This window comes from Danio rerio, chromosome 25, assembly GCF_049306965.1.
Source record: "Danio rerio strain Tuebingen ecotype United States chromosome 25, GRCz12tu, whole genome shotgun sequence".
NCBI classification, from domain to species: Eukaryota; Metazoa; Chordata; class Actinopteri; order Cypriniformes; family Danionidae; genus Danio; species Danio rerio.
In genome coordinates this window covers 18,716,740-18,739,440 of record NC_133200.1, presented here as the reverse complement: position 1 = coordinate 18,739,440, position 22,701 = coordinate 18,716,740, and the positions used below count along the sequence as shown (strand labels likewise).

The following is a 22,701-nucleotide window of genomic DNA, read 5'->3' as shown; positions in this document are numbered from 1 at the left end:
CAGATACCATTTGATGGTGTTATTTTCAAGTGAATCAGTCAAAAAAGATTCATGAATCAGTCTCAAACTTGCATGTGAAAAAAGTTTTGTCAAAACTATCTCATATTGTTCTTTTTAAGTGAATCAGTCAAAAAGATTCATGAATCAGTCTCAAACTTGCACATAAAAGCAGTCTTGTCAGATATTATCTCAAGTTGTTTTTTAAGTGAGTTAGTTAAAAACTTAATAAATTAATCACAACTTCTATTGTGAATGCTCGTTTGTGAGATATTTCATGATTTTTATAAAAAGTGAATCTATCAAAAAGATTCATGAATCAGTCTTAAACTTGCATCCAAAAAAGCATTTCTGTCAGAAACTGTCTCACGGTGTTCTTTTTAAGTGAATCAGTAAAAAAGATTCATGAATTAGTAGCAAACTTGTTTATGAATGCAGGTTTTGTCAGATATCATGTGATCATGTTCTTTTCAAGTGAATCAGTCAAAAAGATTCATAAATCAGTCTCAAACTCATTATGTAAATTAAATTTAAGTTTATTGGTATAGTGCTTTTTACAATAGATGTAGTTTCAGCTTTACAAAAGGTGCACATAATTGCATTACAATCAAATTAAGTTAAAATTACAATCAAAGATGAAGTAAATGCTCTTTTTAAGTGATTCAGCCAAAAAGATTCACAAATTAGTCACAAAAAATGTTGAATAAACAAAGTTTTTTCAGATAAGGTTCTGTGTACATTAGTTTTATTTAGATGGTCTGGAATGTGTCATTCATCGACAAATGATTCCTAATAACTGTTTTTATAGGTAAATCAGTCAAAAATGATAATGAGTCTGTATTATGATATATCAATATGTATGATTAATAACTATTGATGGGTTAGTGACTCCCTCATTAAATTGTGAATCAGTTACAGTTACTGCTGACCAAAACAATTCAGGATTGCTTGAATACCTGATTGGTGCGGTTTGGTTCTTTTGCATCCACCAGGATTTGGGAGGGTTTAAATAACGGCACCACAGTTCCCAGTCAAACCCTTGAGCAGAGAGTGGATACTCTTCAATCTCAAACGTGTCGTATTTGATGTTGTCAAATGATGGCGAGATGACCCGCGTTCGGTCCTCTTGGATGCGGTGAAGAATAGGTTCAGCCCTTACAACAACAGAAACAGAACAAGCTTTAAGTTCGTGGTTTATACTTTTTGGTTAAATCCAATTTAATCCCCAACATCCCAAAATACCATGTTTAATGCAGTTCTTTCCACTGCATGCGAAAGGTGATTTCACACTTGATTATTACGCCGTCTTTACTTTAGTAGGGAATGACTTCTCAGAACCCATCGATTTAAAACTTAAAATGTCATTGTCAGAGATAGTGGTATTTTAAAAGACCATCTCAGAAGTTGTAAAGGCAGGTATTAGCGCTAGGTTTGAACTTTGGAAATGTCCCCAGGCAAGATAAAAGCTGTTCGAGTCACTCAGTAAAATGGCACTGAAACCAGAAGAAAAATCCAGAAGCATGAACTGACGGAGTGCAGCATGAATTCAGAGCAGAAATAGGCTTTCCAGGCACTTTTGCTGCATTTTTCTTCTTTAAGGGTCTGTTAAATGAATTATTACCCGTAATTGTTTATATTACATATTCTTAAATATGCATTAATAGTATTTCTATTTTTATGTTGACTGTGCATGCTTAAATATTAATTCTGAACAATAATAATTGTTGTCTATAAAACATTTTCCTGTATTATTTGTACTTTTATTACTATCATATTAGCTAGCATCATTAAAGTTATTATTAGCAATTACGAGTTAATAATTATTATTTTCTGTATTTAAGTTTATGTAACTGTATATATAGCACTCGTCCAGCCTCTTTACCCTTCACCTTTGTGTATTTCTCTGCCCACATACAGCAGCAAGCAGAGGACACTCTACAGCAGGGCTATTCAATTAGTTTGTCATGGGGGCCAGTTCATGAAAAGCATCCTAAATGAGGGGCCGGAGAGATATGACTTTCTATATGAGTGATGACACAACAACAATATAATTGTTGTATTTGTCCCATATGTTGTATTTTTGCTCCTTAAGACACCCACGTTGGCTTTTTCTACATTAAAACTTTTAGATTGTATTCTGAAGCTAAATAATTTCAGTGCATTGTACAATAGCCTGCTTTTTTTAAACAAATAAAAATTTTGTAATTCAAATTGTTGTCTTAAACTACAACAGCCATCTTAACAATTGGCAAGCAATTAGACTGCCTCCTAAAGAGAGAAATGACACAACCAGCTCCTTTGCTTTTAATGCAAACTCTCTTTCTCAACATTTACACAGAAAAAGTCCTTAGCAACTTTCCTCACTTTATCTCGGATTGTAAAATGATCAAACATATCGGCAAAGTTGGTTTTCAGTGCATCTAGGAAACCAGTCATCATCACTGTGATTTGATGACCTGATGTGTGCAAAGTAGGGAAGTTGCTGTCAGTCATTGCATCTAACCCTTATTACAGTCTCTGGAAAGGTGCCACTTTCTTATGTCACATGGTTCACGCTCATGCTGTATTGGACACACGCCACTTCACAACTACAGCGACTGAACTAAATTTATGTTTGATGTCTTGATCACACTATTTGGAGGCCTGGAGCAAATTGCCTCGGGCCACCGACTGAATAGCCCTGCTTTACAGTTTGACAAATATTTCTGCTGTTGGACAACATAATGTACTTTTTTTAGTTGAGAACGTAGTTGTTTAGATTGCAACTATGCAGTCTATTTTAAGGATAGTGCCTGTTTTTAAATATTTATAATTTCTGAGAGACAGCGCATCGACGACCATTAGCCTGTCATTGAGCAGACCAAAGATGGTTAATGTTGTCCATCCACAGATGGTGACAGAGAGCACATAAGGAGCCCTTAAAGAAGGAATAACCTAGCATAACTTTAAACTACAGTTGATCAAATCATTACTAAACTGATAGGTGACTTTCTCTGCGGATCTCTCTCTTTTGTATGTTGTAGTGTTGTATTTATACCATAGTAATCGGAGTGCGTTGGGTATGAGATGGACTCACATATTAGGAATATATGTATTTTGTGTTGGCAACTCTTTGTTTAACCAACAAGTGACTTTGTTTGAGTTACTTTTTGGTTGGCCATCTGTTTGTTTCTCTCCTGTTTTCGCTACTGCACACTAGTTTAGTAAACAGAAAGAAAGAAGAAATGTTTTTTCCTTATCACAAACACAACAGTAATCTGGTAGTGTTGGCGTTGCTTTGGCTTTTCTGGATTTAATTATTGTGATCTCCCAATTATAACAGAAATTCTAGGGGATATATCTGTAGACTGGTGGCATTTCATGTCGTTTGGCCTTATAATCCTAAAATGTCAGTAAAATCACCTGTTTTGTCATCACTTTAGATATTACGTTAGAGAATCATCCATATACTAGCTCTACGGTGACTTTTATGATGTAGCAACCATTTCTGCTGTTCTGACGTCAGCTGCAGATGTGAATGAACGGTGGAAGAAAGTTATTTCTCATACAAAAGAATTTTAAGACTCTCTGTGTTTGATTTATTTTATATACACAATTATGCAGTCGAACTGTTGTATAAGCAGAATATCACACTCATAGCAGTGCAATATGACTGTATATCATCACTGTTTCCACACATGTGGAAGGTCAATGTGGGAGGTCAATATACAACCACATTACACTGCTACTCTTTTGATATAGCTCATATATATATATATATATATATATATATATATATATATATATATATATATATATATATATATATATATATATATATATATATATATATATATATATATATATATATTCAGCTTTTTTTTTATTTGTATAGCGCTTTTACAATGTAGATTGTGTCAAAGCAGCTTCACATAAATGGTCATAGTAACTGGTAGTTAAGTTAAGTATATATATATATTTAGTTCAGTTCATATATATATATATATATATATATATATATATATATATATATATATATATATATATATATATACATATATGTGGTGTGTATGTGTATAAAACTTTACTGTTTAAATAGTTACTAACTTTATATTTAAAATATATTTGCATATGACGCAAATTTAAATTAATTTAAATATGTTTGTAACAAAATAGTTTCGTGTAGGTTTGTTTTTATGCATGTGTTTGTATCGCATTTACAAAATAAATATTTATAATACATACATATCCATCGTCAAAACAAACTTTTATTTTATATGCAATTAATCGCGATTAATCTTTGCCCGGCACTAATTTATTAATGTGCATCTTAAACATTCTATAATGATTTATAGTAGCATACTACATATAGCAATATTGTCCACATGTAATATTTTACATATTCAAATCGTATCTGCAAAACATTAACATAATTACAGTTAACAAATATCTGAACAAAAAGCTCTGAACTAATCCACTCCGAAGCCCCCATGAACCGAGTGAATGCAGCATGAATTTTGAACAGGAATAAGCTGACATGCATAAGATACACTTTGGACTCTTTCCAAGTCCTTTAGAGGTGCTTTTTTTGACATGTTGCGCGGGGAATAATTAACAGGTATGTAAGTTGACAGCTGCGGTTGGCACCGTAATTGCAGTCGACAGGCACTTCTGCTCATATTCCTGGTCTCACACCCACAGGAACGCAAACGCACTGAAACAACAGACGTTTCATCCACACACAGCTCTGCTTTAACATTAACACTTGCACTGGCTTAAAATGACATTTGTTACAGGGATAGCACACGCAAACATCTGAAAATGCTGTCTATTTAACCACTGTGTGCTGTTCAGGATGTTTTTATCCACTCTGGGTGTTTTTAAACCTTAATTTGGCCTTAACTTTCTTTGTGTTTCAGCAAATGGATTGATTTGTTGTGAAAAATCCTATTTTGACACATATTATGAGAAAATGCTCATAAGCTCAATGCTGAAAATTAAAAAAAATTCAACAGTACACTCTGGGCAAATGTACTAACCTTTTTACAGTATATCAGTGGCTGTTTTTGCCCCAATAGCTTCCATTAAAATGAATTTTTTTGATTGCATATACCATATAATCATGCATTCTTGATTGTTGGTGGTTTTCTCTGTTGGGAGGTGGTCAATTTTGTATGTTTTACTGTTGGAATAGTCAATTTGTAAATACAGAATCTTCACAAGGAAGCATTTTATCATCCTTACTTTTTTTTTCTTTGCACAAATGAACGTAAGATCCATGATTTAGGTTTTAAGCTATTTAAATATGCAGATGATATGGCACTTGTTGGCTGGTTGACTAAAACAGGAACAGACGGAGATGCCTTGTACTATAGTTATTTAAATTTGCGTTAAAATTTGTGTAAAATGAGTTCACTGAAGATAAAATTGATAAAATTTGAACAGTGCACACGGCTTAATCACATCATGCCATGATGTAGGCAAGACAAAAATGTTCTTTAATGTTGTACTAAATTGACAATTGCTATTTTTGTGTGAACTAACCCTTCAACAAATAAAAAGTTTAACTCTCAAAGTGCTTGTATCTGCAAACCTGCAAATTATAAATCACCAAGCACCACAGTTCCAGCTAAAAATCTTTTTAAATGTTCTACTAAGAGAAAAAAAAGTATCATGGATGACCTGAGGTGAATAAAATACTAGCAATTTTTCATTTTTGGATGAATTTTCCATTTAATGAGCAAGAATGTATTTGTATTCACTCACACTGGGGTCAAAAGAGCAATGAAGGAGCTCTCTGTACAAACAATGATCAAAAACATCATCATGCACAACTCCCATTCCCACCAAATCTGAATTCTCAGCGTGAATAAAACAGCACGACTTGATTTTAAATGAAACTGTGTGCGTCTATGAGCTTTTTTGCAATAACAGGGCTTTATTTGGGGGCTAGATGGGTTTAATATTTGCTTGAATGCCAATAGGAGAAAATGGCATTTCCAGAAAAACACTGTGAGACTAGTTTTGTTGTGAAACGTAAATAATATTTTACATTTTCATGCTGTTTGGTCACATTAGACACAGTGGAATAAAACAGAATTGCTTCAAAAAGGTTAAACCTCGGTCATGAAAACACACTATATATATATAAAATCAAAAGTAACTAAGTAACTAATTACTTGAGTAATTTTTTCATCAGTGACTTTTTTACTCTTACTCGAGTAACTTTTAAGATTGCTACTTTTACTTTTACTTGAGTAAAGATTTCCGCAAGTACTTGTTCTCTTACTTGAATACAGATTTTGGATACTCTACCCACCTCTGCACACTAGTCATTCAGAGTATTTAAAAAAAAAAAAGAGTGTGCATATTGTGACCATTTATGTGAAGCTGCTTTAACACAATCTACATTGTAAAAGCTCTATACAAATAAAGCTGAATTGAATTGAATTGAATATTATCTTGATTTTTTATTCATTAATTTTCTTGTCGGCTTAGTCCCTTTATTAATCTGGGGTCACCACTGCGAAATGAACCTCTAACTTATCCTGCACGTTTTTACGCAGTGGATGCCCTTCCAGCCGCAACCCATCTCTGGGAAATTATCTTGATTAATTAATGTAAAAACAGATTTATGGACAACTATGGACAATAGATTTATGGACAAGGACACTGATTCATTACTTATTCAATATTCTAATTAATTGCAGTATAATATGATTACTTCATATATTCTCAATTTACTAATAAGTCACAATATACATTCACTGGCCACCAGTCCAACTGCTCGCTAATGCAATTTTCTAATCAGCCAACCACATGGCAGCATCTCAATGCATTTAGGCTTGTAGACATGGTCAAGATGATCTGCTGCAATTCAAACCGAGCATCAGAATGGAGAAAAAAGGGATTTAAGTGACTTTGAACGTGGCGTGGTTGAAAGGTAACAGGTAACTCAAATAACCACTCGTTACAACCGAGGAATTCAGAAGAGCATCTCTGAACGCACAACATGTCCAACCTTAGAGCGGATGGGCTACAGCAGCAGAAGACCACACCGGGTCCGACTCCTGTCAGCTAGGAACAGGAAACTGAGGCTACAATTATACAGGCTCACCAAAATTGAACAATAGAAAATTGGAAAAATGTTGCCCAGTCTGATGAGTTTTGATTTTTGCTGCAACATTCGGATGGTAGGGTCCGTCAACAACATGAAATCATGGATCCATCCCACCTTGTAGTTTATTTTAAATTAATACATTTATATGATTAAATTAAAATGTAAATTGAAAGGTGCCACCTAATCAGACAGAAACATTTAAATTTGCCTATATACCTAATAGACATAATATATGTTTATTTCTCAGTATTTTTTATATTCAAAACCTGTTTTTGGTAATAATAGGTATAGACTATAGGTGGCCATAGATTATTATTTTTTAATCTAGATTAAAATGGCTCTTTTGAATTATGCAGATGGCATTCAGAATATGTGTGCTACGCAAATAATAAGTCTTTGAGAACGGGTTTCTTAAGCCAGGTGGCGCATTAGACCAGGGGCTCAACTCCTGTTTCTAAAACACATCAAAAACGGCAAGGACTTTTAGGACTTTTCACCCTATTTTCCGACAAGATCTACACACGTCAGTAAAGGACCACACAAATACACACACACACATCGCGAAATGCAGAAGTTTTTTTCTTTCCATTTGGCATTATTAAATTCCATAACACTCTCACCAATCCTTACTCCTGATTTGCATCTAATACCCGTTTGTTACCCCAGTTTTATTTATTTCCTTTATTTAGCCAGGAGATCACATTGAGACAGTACTGTCTCTTCTTCCAGTGAGACCTGGTCAAGATGGCAGGCAGCACATAAAGTTTCATATAAAAATCACAAACAATACCACAAAATTACAAAATCACCATTCTTAAAAACATCAGTTTGAAATGTTCATGAGTTAAAGTGAAACTGCCGAACTGCAGTTCATGTCAGGCATTCTGATTCAGATTTGATTCAGGAGGGCACTTTTTTGTCAGACGGCTCTGACAAACATACATCCGCGGTAAAATATCAAGATGAAAGTCATTGTAACTTGCGCAGAATAGACCCAGCTCCCAAACCAACTTTAAGAATAGATTAAAGGTGATTTTTTTTATTGCACGATAAGAGTCTCATGTTAATGCAGCATGTTAATGCCTATAACGGCCAACCACTATTATAGATATATAAAGACTCTTTGGCAGTTTTACATTCATTACTGATGATCAAATGATGTTAAAATCTAGCAACACTGACCAGCCAATGCTGAACTCAACATGGGCATCAAACAGGGCGACGATTGGGGCACTTGCAGCTCTCCATCCACTGACCCGAGAGCGAATCAATCCCTCCTGCTTCTCATGGTGGACCACTTTAATAAAGTCACGCTGCTGCTGATTGGTCTCGTCCACAAATCTCTGCAGATTCTCCAGCAGCTCTGCTGTAAAAAAACAAAAGGGAAAGAGTGATTTTTTTGAGAAACATCTTATCCAACAGTATGTGATAATGACCAAAAATGAGATTAAGCTAAAAGCTGTTAAGCTAAAAATGTCATAAGGTGGAAGAAAGTTTGAATCATTAAATCCATCATTCAGATGATTTATTCAAATCTGCTGACTCATTTAGAAATGGAGCAGGTGACCAATTTGCCTACTATCAAAAAGTCATTGAAAGAAATGTGTCTCAAACTGTAATTTGGGCTCAGCTGCCCCAATCAGTTATCCCATTCAAAGACTCTAACTGGCCACTGGAATTTTTAATTGATCTGGCACTCCAACTGATGTAAGTGATGTCCAGAAGCTTCTCTCTTTATACCCCCCATAGACAAATACACTGAGTGTGATATTTAGCATAGGCTATTGCTGTCTATTGAAATGAAGGAAAGATTTAATTTTCATGGTCCCTATTTGCAACTACATGCCAACTAATTCTCATTTGAGTATTAGTAGACTGCTTAATATCTGCTGATAATGCTCTTTTAACAGACATTTAACTGACTATAAGAAACTTTGAAAGTACATGTCAACTTGAACTAATTATACCCCTAACCCCAACCTAACAGTCTACTTATATTCTAATGAGAATTAGTTGGAATTTAGATGCACATGTAACTTAAATTCAACAAAATATATTAAAGGCACCATCAAAATAAAGTGATACTGAAATTAATGCATCAATAAAGCTGCCATCTTGGTACAGGGTAGCGTTCAGTGCATAGGGCTGTCTATTAGTGAAGAGAAGCTGATCTGAAGATGCTGGACTTTTGCACAGTTTCATTAAAATCATTTATTCGTGATATGTTCAAACAGTTTAGAAAACAGCACATGCTGAGCTCATGAGGCAAAAACTCAAATTTTAGGTGTCAAACGATCACACTGTATTGTGAGTAAAAATGTAATGTACAGCACAATTAGCAAAGTGCAATTCCTGAGAAAAACTACTTAAGTGTTTGTAATTACTTTACAATATTTTATGGATTGAATGTCCCTTGTTATTTGAAATTTATTCCAAAAAGTATACTCTGCTTCAGACTACAATGATACAAAATTTTGAAAACTTCAGCCAGTCCATGTGATGAACATACAAACCCAAAGGACGTCATGGCGTCATCAGACTCCTAACATCCCATTCACACTACGAACAGCAGGCTGCGACAAAGCAACAAGCAACCATTAATTTCAGTGGAGAGTGAGCAACGTAAGTGTGTAATCAATGTTCTTTGTTTTTGTTTATGCTATTTAGTATCGTCAGCAGTATTCTTTCAGTTTTTAAAGACATACCATGATCAAAATGATTTAGTTACTAAGTTTACAGTAATATCACAACAATATTATGGATTGAAATGTAAACTCATGTAAGCACCTTATTCATATTATTGTCTTATTTATATTATTTATTTATTTCATTTATTATTTATTTATTTTATTTATTATTTAATTATATAACTTATTTATATAATTTGATCACTGATGTCAATGTAAACGTGGTCACTGTCTGTCTCCCCTGCATCTGTGTTTGTGTTGCCGCTGTGAAAATCAGTGTGTGCACGCAATGAAACTCCCCTTTTCATGCAAACCCTTTCCTCTTTCGCCACTCGACAGTGTTTCAAAGTAAAGGTGTGAAAACACCCTGCTGAGACGCATTTTAGGTTCTGCTTACATTTATATTTAGTGTTTTCTCTGAACAATTTTTATTTTCAGTGGCATGTAAACTGATTTGCTCTCAGTAATTATCATCATAAACTTTATCATAAACATTATACAAGCAATGTCGAGGCCAGAATGCACAAAAGCAACTTCAACCAAGTGGTGCTCGCTGCAGAGCCATTTGAGGAGAGCTGAGCTCCAGAGAGGGGGAGCTTAAGCTTGAGCTCCACCTTTTTTGCACTTCTTCTACGAGTGATGTCACTGGGGGTAGGGTTAGGGGTTGGGTTGGTGTACACATTAAAACAGCTTACAGGAGGAGGAGCGACAGCTCATGCTCCCCCTCGCTGGAGCTCAGCTCTCCTCAAATGGCTCTGCAGCGAGCACCCTCTCACTTCAACTGCCACCCAGTGTGACAGACAACTAAAAGGCGGTACTAGAGTGACTTTGTATAAGCCTTTGTTTGTTGTGATCAGATACCCTCTAGTGGTAAACATTACATACTGTGACTTTTTACCAAAACAAATAATAATACCATAAATGATAAATATTACACTCAGTTTAAATGTCTGCATCTCACACCTGCTGTTTACCCAAGTCACCCATGTGGCCTTGGAGAAAGTTTGAGTGCTCGCCAGAAATGAAGCAGGGAGACGGCGGGGACATGTGTACCTGACTTTTATTACATTCTAATCAAAATTCGTTTATATAGACTCCCACCGCAACCTCTCAAAGAATGACGGACATGAAGTGAAATGCCGTGAACATCAGACACTAATATTTGCCAGCGGTCTGTGATATTGGGCGAGTGTGCTGCTGTCGGCTGGTGATTACTCTCCTCCCATCTGTCTCCTGTGCTGTTTGTTTTTATTAGACAGAAAGCCTTCATCCCGTCTCTCTATGGCAACCAGATGGTGTGACGTGAAGCTGCTGTCAATCTAAGGGAGAATGAAGCGTCCAGACCTCAGCTCTGCCCCACGCATTACCCATTCTAGCCCTCACTGTGTCACGCACACACACGCCAAGCAAAAGGTCAATGCGACAGAACCACTACGAAGTCATTATTCTGGACAAAACAAATACTCCAGAGGTGATGAGAGCAAATCAAAGGTTCTGCTTTCTGATCGGCCTGAGATGAACTCGCATCGCTCTTGTAGAGACAGCAGGTCTCTGTGGAAAACAGGGGTTCAAAGGTTTTGATTGTAAGGGCCAATAAATTTAATGATTCTTTGTGGGGACACGATTTCTGAAATAAAGGCAGGTGAATATAATTCAGTTTGAAATATGTTTAAATTACTGTTGTGGGTATATTCCAATTGCGGTTAAACAAAAGAAAAAGCTACATTTGTCTGTTACTATTTAATGTACGTAAATACATTAACTAACATGATGAAACTGATGAAACCTTATTGAAAAGTATGATTATATTATATTATATTATATTATATTATATTATATTATATTATATTATATTATATTATATTATATTACATTTTATACAACAGTTATGTCTGATTCTCGAATCTGATAGCTGATAGCTGTGTGATATTTTGCAATAACAACACTCGTACAGCTTCCTCACCCTTTTGTATTACTCTGCCACATAGAGTGTCAGCAGATCAATAAGCACACTAAAGTTTGACAAATATTGCAGCTGTTGGGCAACATAATGTACTTTTGAGGATTTTTTAGGCGAGACTGTAGCTGTTTAAATTGCAACTATGCAGTTTATTTATAAGGATAGGGCCTATTTGAAATATTTTCTATTTCAGAGATACAGCATTCATCAGCCTGTCATTGTGCAGAGCAGAGACAGTTGACATTAGCCCCTTTCACACATAGAGACCTTTCCGGAAAATTGCCGGCAATTTTCCAGAAAGGTTGTATGTGTGAACAGGTCCTTTTTGAAAATACCAATAAATTAGTTCTGGCTATTTTCCGGAAAGAGAAGTTGTAACATTACCGGCAATTTGCCGGAATGCTGCGCTGTGTGAATGCAGAAGGAAGATTACCGTAATAAGCGCGTGCACGTCTAGAACGTGCTGACGTGAGACGTCTGCTTTAGCCAATCACAACAGTCAGACGCATTTACGTCCGCGCGGTTTGTGAGAATAAAAACCTTTGAATATTTTTCCAGACACATTTAGCTGCTAGAAGTTAGTCAGATCACGTTTATATGTTCTTCTTTATGCCAACTGTGTAAATAATCATCGATGAGATGCTTATGTTTGTTTACCTTCAAGCTTCAGCCTGTGAGCGCCTGCACACGCACATATTATGAACATCTCGACATGCGAAAGTGATCCTGCGAAAGTTGTTCACAATATTGATCATCCACAGAGTTTGTAATTTAGTCAAATGTTTACAAATACAAGCGCAGCCGTTTAAAGCTCATTTGTGATGAATGATGTCAGAATTTACCGGTATTTTGGTATTTTGTGAATGCTCTTTTCCGGAAAATTTCCGTAACGTCTTCGCCTGTGTGAACAGCGCTTTTTGAATATACCGGTAAAGTCGTTCCGGAAATTTTCCAGATATTTACCGGTATCACTGTGTGAAAAGGGCTATTGTCTATCCACAAGATGAGGACAGAGATGGCCACATAATAAGCCCTTAGAGGAGAAAAACTCAGCGTAATTTCAAACTACAGTTAAAAAAAACATTACTAAACTGGTAAGTGACATTCTAAGTCGATCTCTTTCTTTTGTATGTTGTAGTGCTGCATTTATACCATAGCAATCTGCTAAAGTTTAATTTGCTTTGGCTGAAGAATTGCCAGAAGAATTCTTTAATAAATCAATATAATTGTTTAATATTAATATTTAAATCAATTATTTTATTTGTCTTTTAAACCCAGTAAAATTAATAATTGATATTAAGTTATGACGCATGGATGTAGGGCTGCACAATATTGGAAAAATTTAGCGTTGCAATATTTCGTTATTCTGCGATATATTTGAACACAATTTCATCAGATGACTTTCTCTAGAGGAACTGCATCTGCATAAAATCTAATAAACAATCTACAAGTATAAATAAATACAATAAAGAAAATGATACAATTGAAATAAACTGTTTTTATTGCTTTCCATGTCTCTTCAGGTGCAATAATAGAAAAAGAATTATAATTCAACAAAATTAATCGCTAATAAAGTTAATAAAAGGGATCATTTCTTAGGTCTAAATGCTTTTAAAATCATTACAGTCACAAGCCTCAAAAGCACATACAAAATTATATTTTATAATTCAGCTTCAACATGGCATATCCTGTGATGTGACTTTTGCAAATGGTCATATTGCGATATTGATGCTGAAACGATATATGGGGCCCTACATTGAACAAACAAAAATAAGACCAAAAATATTAAGAAGTATATTCATTAATTGATAACCACAATTATAATAATATTACAATTAATAAATTCATTCATTCATTTTCTTTTCGGCTTAGTCCCCTTATTAATTAAGGGTCGCCACAGCAGAATGAACCGGAAACTTATCCAACATATGCTATTACGTAGCAGATGCTCTTCCAGCCACAACCCAGCACTAGAAAACACCCATACCCTCTTGCATTTACACACATACATTAGGACCAATTTAACTTATTCAGTTTTCCTATTCTGCATGTCTTTAGACTGTGGGGGAAACCAGAGCACCCGGAGGAAACCCACGCAAACATGACAAGACAATTAATAAATAATATTATTAAATACACACTTCAACAGAATATTACATCAGGGTGATATCTGTGATACTGTAATGATTTATCTTCATTAAATGCTGTCAGAATGCATTCACAGAGAAACGTCCTGATTCTGATGCCAAAACATGAAAGATTTAGGTGTGTGCATCTGCTGCCCATAATCCTCTAGTGTTGTCATCGTACAAACCTCAGATATCCACACTTATCTGCATTATTCATCATAATCTGTCAGACAGAAATCAGTCTGCACTGAAAGAGTCCCTGCATGACCCTGACCAATCAAAGAGCAGCACTAAAGCCAAATACGGTGCCAAGGCCGAAGCCAAAGTTTAGAAATGAGTCTTCGACTATGGCTAGAAATGCAACTCTATTAATACTATTAATACATTTTTCAGTGTAGTTAAAAAAGAACATTCTGATCACCAAGGCTCTATTTATTTGATCAGTTAGATGCAGTTAGATACAAAGATGCACTGTTAAAAATGTCTCCAAACATCTGACAAATCAATTTCTGAACAAATCAAAAGCTCTCTAGAAACTGAAAGTACCTCTTCCTATGAAATCACGTCTCAATGACAATTAATATAAAGGGCTGCATCCGAAACCGCATACTTCCATACTGTGTAGTATGCTAAAATCAGTATGCGAGCTGAGTAGTATGTCCAAATTCATAGATTTCGAAAATCAGTACAGTGAGAAATGCCTGGATGACCTACTACTTCCGGTGAGATTCTGAAGAGTGCATCCCATGCACACTGTGCTATGCCATGATGCTCTGTGAGAGAATTCATGAATGGGAGTGAAGCTAAGCAACTGATGCGGGTAGATCACGTGACTATGACAAAATGGCGGACTTAGTATGTCCAAATTCCATTCATACTACTGACTTTCATACTGTATAGAACATACTTTTCTTACGGCAGATTAGTACATTTAAATTAAAATGCAGTATTTACCGAGTAGTAGGCAGTTTTGGAGGCAGTTTAAGGTTCAAACACTTAGCATTATAGCTATTATAGACTATGACTGTCACAACTCTAACTCAAACCGCAACTTTCCGCTCTCTCTCTTGAACCCAATACAGAACTGAAACTGCAATTGATCAACTCTCCTTTGGGGGCTGGCTCCATAAACTCCAGATATTCGCTGACTATAATGCTAAATTGGCCAATTTTACAGCTGCTAAAAACATGTTTACAGCCTGGTACAAACGATGGACTTGGTGCATATAGCTAATATTACCCTTTATGACATCTGTGAGGTGGGTGAATTTTTTTTATAACTCATCCGCTTAATTTTTATATTATAGTTATATTAAGTCTTGATTAAGGGAGTGGCCACTTGAGTGACAGCTTAGTCTCGCTGTTTATGTCATTCCAGCTGATTAGCCACTTAACTCGCCATATACATTTTATTTTTGTTTTGCTTTCTGTGGCTTTACACAGTCAACTGCCTTTTGGTATTACTACCTACTATTATCAGACAATATGGCATGATGTGTGCTCACAAACAATTCAAGTTGCCTCTATTTCCCAGGTGAGTGAAATTATATACTTAAATACCATCTCTAAAAACAGCTTGAGCCTTATTGCGCCGGGTGTATGATAGAACCCTTCATGTTTCAGTTGAAGTTACGTCACACATTGAACATGCCTGCATGTTTCAAGGCACTTTGTGGGACCTTTAAGCATTAAAATAACAAGTCCAATGAAGCAAAGCTTATAATAACTAGATGTGGCAACATGGCACCCTTTGAAGCGTATTCCCTCAGCCTCCATCTCAAAGCTGCTGTGAGACGGTGATGCAAATTCATTCAGCAACATGATTTAAAATACCTTTTTATTTATAGAATTTTCAGTTAGAAAATGAAAAATGCTGCTCACCGTTGTTGCTGTGGTCATCCACGAGGATGATCTCCTTCAGCAGGTGAGCAGGTGTCCTCTGAATCACTGAATGAACAGAGCGCAGGATCACAGACAGAGCCTCATTCACAAAGATGAAGATGATGCTGACCTGAGGCAGACCTGTCGGGTATGAGATATTTCTGCAGCTGCAGGGGTAAAACAACAACAACAACAACATAAATCCAGGATCAACATAAATCCTGGATGAGAAATCTTCCAGGGGTTAAATGTTCCTCCCTTTTTCATGACATTTGTTTTGAGGTATTGATGAAAGCTCAAGCCTGTTTTGATATCAGTTAAACATTTATCGAAAGTGAAATGGACAATCACATATGCAGAGGTGCTTGTGGCAGATATAAAATTTATTTGTCATGTATGAATCTGTTAATATGGTTGTGAACTTAAATATACAGTATATAAATATAGATATGGATATTTATAACAGTTCTGCCTAGTTCTTGAATCTGATTGGCTTACAGTCATGCTTTATTCTGCAAACAGCAGCACTCGTCCAGCCTCTTCACTCTTTACCCTCGTGTATTACTCCGCCCATATACAGCAATAAGCAGAGGACACTCTACAGTTTGACAAACATTGCTGCTGTTGGATAACATAATGAACTTTTGTGGCTTTTTTAGGCGAGAATGAAGTTGTTTAAATTGCAGTTATGCAGTTTATTTATAAGGGTAGTGCCTGTTTTAAATATTTATAATTTCTGAAAGACAAAGTGTTGGCGGCCATTAGCGTGTCAGCATTTCCCTTTCGCAAACACAACAGTAATCTGGTAGTGTTTGTGTTGCTTTGGCTTTTTTGGGGTTAATTATTGTGGTCTTCCGATTGCAACAGAGAAATACTGGGGGTATATATCTGTGGACTGATGGCATTTCATGCTGTTCAGTCTTATATTCTTAAAATGAGAAAAATCACCCGTTTTGTCATCACATTACATATATATATATATATATATATATATATATATATATATATATATATATATATATATATATATAYACATATATATATATATATATATATATATATATATATATATATATATATATATATATATATATATATATATATATATATATATATATATATATACAGTAACACCTTGCACTTAAAGAATTTAATTAAATTAAGTAATAAAAATTATTTAAAATGTAATTAAATTTGCAAGATTAAATTTATTTAATTACATGATTAAATATAAACACTAAGGGCACTAAAGGTTGATGTAAATATATCAAATAAATGTAAAAAAAATTTGGATTTCACTGATTTTAATAATAAAATGAGCCATTTGTTCACCCACAAGTCTGATAATTTCACTGAGAGAGAGATTTCTGAGAAAATAACCATGTGTACGTCTATTTGTAAGTGATTGAGTGTGTGTGTGTTTTTTGAGTGAGTGTGAAGCTGGAGGTGTGTAAAAGTGTCTGTTCTCACCCGTCAGGTCTGAGGTCTGGCACGGCTCTGTCCAAAGAGAGTCTGTCACTGAGGTAGGCATTATAGCCGTAGTACTGGAACTTTCTGAGGGCCACCTTTCGGCTCTCTGGCCCCAGCTCATGTCCCCAGTGTGCAAACAAAGTCTCTGAGAGTGACAGGTCAGCAGAGTCCTCAATATCTGACTGTGGCTTCTCTGAACACACACATAGCAGAGTTAACAACGTTAGAGTCATCTCTAATACAGAGTTACAAAACAATGTAGAAATGGCATAAAAAATGTACAATAATATTTATAATAATTATTGTTATTATATTAAATAAACACTTAAATTTGTTTTTATCTAATATTACTTTTTAATATTTACAATTAATTTGTAATAAAAACAACACTAGTAGCAATAAAAACAGTAATCAATAAATAAATGTCATAAATGTAATTTGTAAATGTAATAAACAATACATAATAATAAAAATATGTATAATAATAATAATTATTGATATTATTATTGTTATCACTACTATATTGATAATAAAATAAATAGCAAAAAAACAACAATAATAATTACATACTAAAATAACAACAAGTATCATTATTTTTGTATTGATAATAAAAGCAATAACCCAAAATATTCATCATATAATGATATCATTATTATTGTTTAATCTCTATTTAATAAGGCATAATGCATAACAATGCATAATGTATACTTGTATATATTTAATCTATTATTTATGCTTATTATTAACAATCAAAACAATATATGTAGCATATCACATAAGATTCAAAGACAACTATATTACAATTTTGTAATAACGCATACTAACACAACAAAGTACAACAAAATGGAAAAAATACATTTGTTTACATAAAAATATAGTACTTTTGTTTGCATACCATAATAATGCTCTGTTTTTTTAACACCATGACACATTAACACCCTCTACGTTTAGATACCTGTTAGTTAGTTCAACAGTAAGTATCTGTGGTACTATGGTATTACAGTATGACAACAGCACAGCACTTTTTCAATGGATGTCAGCCAAATGCAGTCCACAATCTATTACCACCCAAATTAGAGTCCAATACTTCACCAACTTCCATTCATCAAGTCAACAATCCCATCAAGGTCTGGAAGAAAGAGAAATCTATCCTCCGAAATCTGTTCCTCACTACATTCAATGCATACTTTCGCTGCAAATATGAGAGGAAAGACTGATGAGAGGTCAGTGCAGGTGACGAAGGAATGCTAATTAACAGCAGAGGTTATTTCATTACTGCCACTGCAGAGAGTGGATCTGGAGAGATTCATTCATCTTCAGCACTGCAGACACTGACGTTCAGAGCAGATTCACTACACAGGCAAAAAACACACACTGCTTTTATAAATGACAACAGCTTCTTGCTCAATAAAACGCATAATTTAGAGAATCTCTGTCTTATGGTAGTGCAGATTCACAAACACAAATTAATAAGAGAGAGAGAGAAAAAACTAATTAATAATTCATGGTCATTTTTACTCTGTGACTTTGATATTTTATTTTCATACTGCAAGCAATAAATTATTATTATTATTTTTTAAATATGTTACCTGTACATATATCTTGATATTCAATCAAGTATACAATTGTTTCAAATGCAGAGCATTATCATTTTTTGAATATCTTTTATTAACATTAGATTTAATTGTAGTGAAAAAAAAACTGATTTCAGATAAAAGTTAGATTTTTTTTTTTTTTGCCATAATTGTGATACATCCCCTTTTTGATTTGGGCTTTTAAGGTAAACATGTATTGCTTTAAAAAAAGATAATAAATAATAATAATAATAATGATTATTATTATTATTATTATTTTTACTTAAGGCACACTATCTGCCAAAGCAAAAATAAAAATAAATGTAATTCAGGGAAAATGAATGTATTACATTTTAAAACCAGCAAATATTGCCTAAAAGTGAATAAACAAACAAGTCAAAATATATAACAAAAATTTCATTTGAGATATTTTTACTTATTTTTAATTGTGGAACCAACATCACTACTTGCTATACACTTTTTATACCCATATACACTTATTTAACAACACACTTTACATGGCAATTTGCACAAAACAAATGCACATACAATGTTGTATATAGTAATATACCTGCACATACACTTGTCAATTTGTATATTTGCATTAACTGCTTACTTCTATTTTTAAAATATAGTTTTTTTTGTCCTGTCTCTGTAACTCTGTTGCACTGTAGAAGCTCTGTCACAAAAACAAATTCCTTGTTTGTGTGAACATACCTGGAAATAAAGCTCTTTCTGATTTATTGTTTATTTTTTATATTTCACCCTTTTAGACTTTGACCCTAATTAGTTAAGCGGAAAGTATAAACTCAATTCATTTTAATATACATTTCAAAAACAAGATTAAATGGTATTGTAGATGCTATTTTGCTTCTTAAGAAACTACAAACTGGTTTAAAGAGATTGAACATTCTGTCATCAATTGATCACCATTAACTTGTCACAAACCTTTATGAGTTTCTTTCTTCTGTTCAAAACCGAAGAAAGATGAAAACCTGTAGCTATGCTACCTGACAAAAGTCCAAGTATTAGGAACAGCAAATAATAACTTGACTTCCTTGTCAATTGGAATAAAAAGTGGCTTATACGAAAGGTATTACTTTAAAATATCTTCCTCTGTTTTCATAGGTTTGGGTTTTTAAAGGTTTAAATTTATTTAAGTGAGTAAATATTGAAAAAAATAAAATTTAAGTGAACCATTTCTTTCAAAACGTTTAGACATTTTATTCATTTAAAAAAACTTCAAAAGAAATGTATAAAATATACAAGCTGGACAAGAGTTTTGGAAGTTATTTACAGTAAAACTCCACCTCTATTCAGCCTACATTCAGATCAAGCCAAAACAAAAAAAGAAAATCAGGCAAGTGTTTTACTGGCTTAGAATCAAAGAACAAGATGAATAACAGTGCAAAGAGTCCAAAAAGCCTCCATTATCGTGTTTAGTATTTGAGTTCAATGTGTAATTCACGTAAACTTAACACGAACACACTGATATGCAGGAGAAAAAAGAATGACTTCAGATTTGGACAATGATCTAAACCGCTTTGTATCCAGATGATAAAAGTGGCAAACAGAGACTGAAGTGCAGGAGCTGTCAGATCAGAGTGAAAGACGAGGCTGAAAGAAGAATATTCCTGTCATAAAAATCATGTAAACAAAAGCACATACTGTGATAGAAATCAGAGAAAAATGATTGTTGGCTGTACAAATCACACAGATCAAAACTGAAGGATAGGGATGGGTGGTATGATCAAAATTCTCTTTCACTGAAGGAGTAATTTAATTCATGGTAACAACATATTATATGGGTGGCAGTGGTTAGCACTGGTCGCCGGTTCGAGTCCTGACGGGGTCAGTTAGCATTTCTGTGTGGAGTTTGCATATTCTTCCCGTGTTGGCGTGGGTTTCCTCCGGGTGCTCCGGTTTCCCCCACAGTCTAAAGACATGTGCTATAGGTGAATTGAGTAATCTAAATTGTCCGTGAATAAGTGTGTATAAGTATAAGTGTGTTTCCCAGTACTGGGTTGCAGCTGGAAGGGCATCCACTGTGTAAAACATGCTGGAATAGTTGGCGGTTGATTCAACTGTGGCAAACTTTGATATAGAGACTAAGCCGAAAGAAAATGAATGATTAAATATATCATGTAATATAGTCATTTAAATAGGTTATACAATGTAAATGAGTCAAGTAACCCGATGGACATTAGGACCTGTGGGAGGCTGAAAGTCAGCAGAAAATTTCAGAATCAACTACTCAAACAATTTGTGGCCACAGCTATAATAACAACACACTTTCAGCTAATAAAAGTGATACTGATATAAAATAACTAGGACTGGTTCTTCTGAGCTGCACATGCCACAAGAAACACATTTAAAATACCACAACAGGGATTTATAACACTTCTGTACCATTTTCCATAATCATTACTTAAGAAACACCAAACTATTCAAGATTTCCACAAAAGAAACTTGTTCTGCCCTAGATTGACACGAGGGAAAACAACTGCTTTTACAAATACTGCTATAAGAAAATATTCATGTTGAGCATTTCTAAACCAAAGCTGTTCCCTTTTTTTATTTTTTAAGCCGTCAGCCTCAGAAGGTTTGCGTCACAGTGAACGGCCCGTGTTTCTGACCTCGCCTGTGGCTCGCCGTCAGCCTGTCACTGCCAACTTTATGAAGCAAATGTAAAACACACCCAGCATGAAACCCAAACTACTAAGCTGACAAGAGCACATGCAAACAGCCTGCAAACATCACGATGCTCCAGCTTTTCTGAGATTTGAGCGCGTCACATGAGCTTTGTGCATTTTCATGTTTGTCTGATGACGTGACCTACAGAGCACAAAAATGGAATATGAGAGCACTCGTATGACCCGAATGAGTAACATATCTGAGCTAATGCAGCACTGTCAAATCCATCTGAACAGAGCATGAGACAGAGGGTCAACAGAGCGCTGACTCTATTTTAAAGGGGCAGTTCATCCGAAAATGACACTTTCTGTTCATTTACTGTTCATCTTCAGGTCATCTGAGATGTTTTTACGCAATAGAACATTGAAGAAGGTTCCGACCACTGAAACTGTGGTCAGTGGTGATTTATACAATGCAAGCCAACAGCTACATATTTGGGAATTTAAAAACACAAATTTCATCTTATGAAGTCAAATCAATGGCTACTAAAGACAATGAAGCCAACAAAAAAATTTATTTAAAGAGCCCCTATTTTGCATTATAAATGGTCATATTTCGGGTCTCCAACAACAGGCTGATATGCATGCAAGGTCAAAAAACACTATTATTGTCTTATAATATACATTTATTTTTACCTAATTATCCCAACCACTCCCATATGGTTTGTTCAGCGATTCATTTATTTCCTAACCTCTCCTTTGCGTGAGGCTAATCTGCTGTGATTGGTCCAATGACACAGTCTGTTGTGATGGGTCAACTGGGTTCAGCGTGAGATTCCCACAATGGCTATAAAGTAGCAGGGAGTATGTGAGAGCCAGGCCCGGATTAAGAACTCAGGGGCCCCTGGGTACATTATCTTGCAAGGCCCCCTACCTGGCCGCACCCCTATAGTTGAATTAAAAAAATAAGAATAATATAATATTTTTTAATTAAAATAAATCTATAATTTGTTGCCCACATATTTAAATAAATATTATATAGAGATATATTTATAGTCTACAAAGATTTAACTTATTTTTCAAAGCATTGAATAAAAATACTAATACAACTAGTGAAAATTAATGTTTTTTTTGTATACTTGTTCAAGTTCACTGAAATTGTACTATATAATACATATATATATATATATATATATATATATACACACACACTATACCTCTTCTCTTCTTCAATCTCTCTCCTCTTCGGGGCCTGTCTCTCTCTCTCTCTC

The 22,701-nt window shown here is 34.7% G+C and overlaps 2 protein-coding genes across 4 annotated transcripts in view; both read right to left on the bottom strand.

The window, feature by feature from the left end:
• The window catches only part of vac14 (vac14 homolog (S. cerevisiae)), a 210,896-nt gene that overhangs the window by 24,942 nt on the left and 163,253 nt on the right, over window positions 1-22,701 (bottom strand). The window lies entirely within an intron of this gene.
• Window positions 1-22,701, bottom strand: part of galnt18a (UDP-N-acetyl-alpha-D-galactosamine:polypeptide N-acetylgalactosaminyltransferase 18a) — a 135,078-nt gene that overhangs the window by 60,553 nt on the left and 51,824 nt on the right. For 2 of the 3 annotated variants that reach the window (XR_012399744.1, NM_001130648.2), the window contains 4 exon segments: window positions 17,224-17,416; window positions 15,754-15,920; window positions 8,279-8,462; window positions 954-1,151 (listed from right to left, as the gene is read on the bottom strand). Coding sequence is in view for 2 of the 3 variants with exons in the window: in NM_001130648.2 (NP_001124120.1) it covers window positions 954-1,151; window positions 8,279-8,462; window positions 15,754-15,920; window positions 17,224-17,416 (742 nt within the window). In the remaining variant the exon portion in view is untranslated. 3 annotated transcript variants of the gene reach the window in all.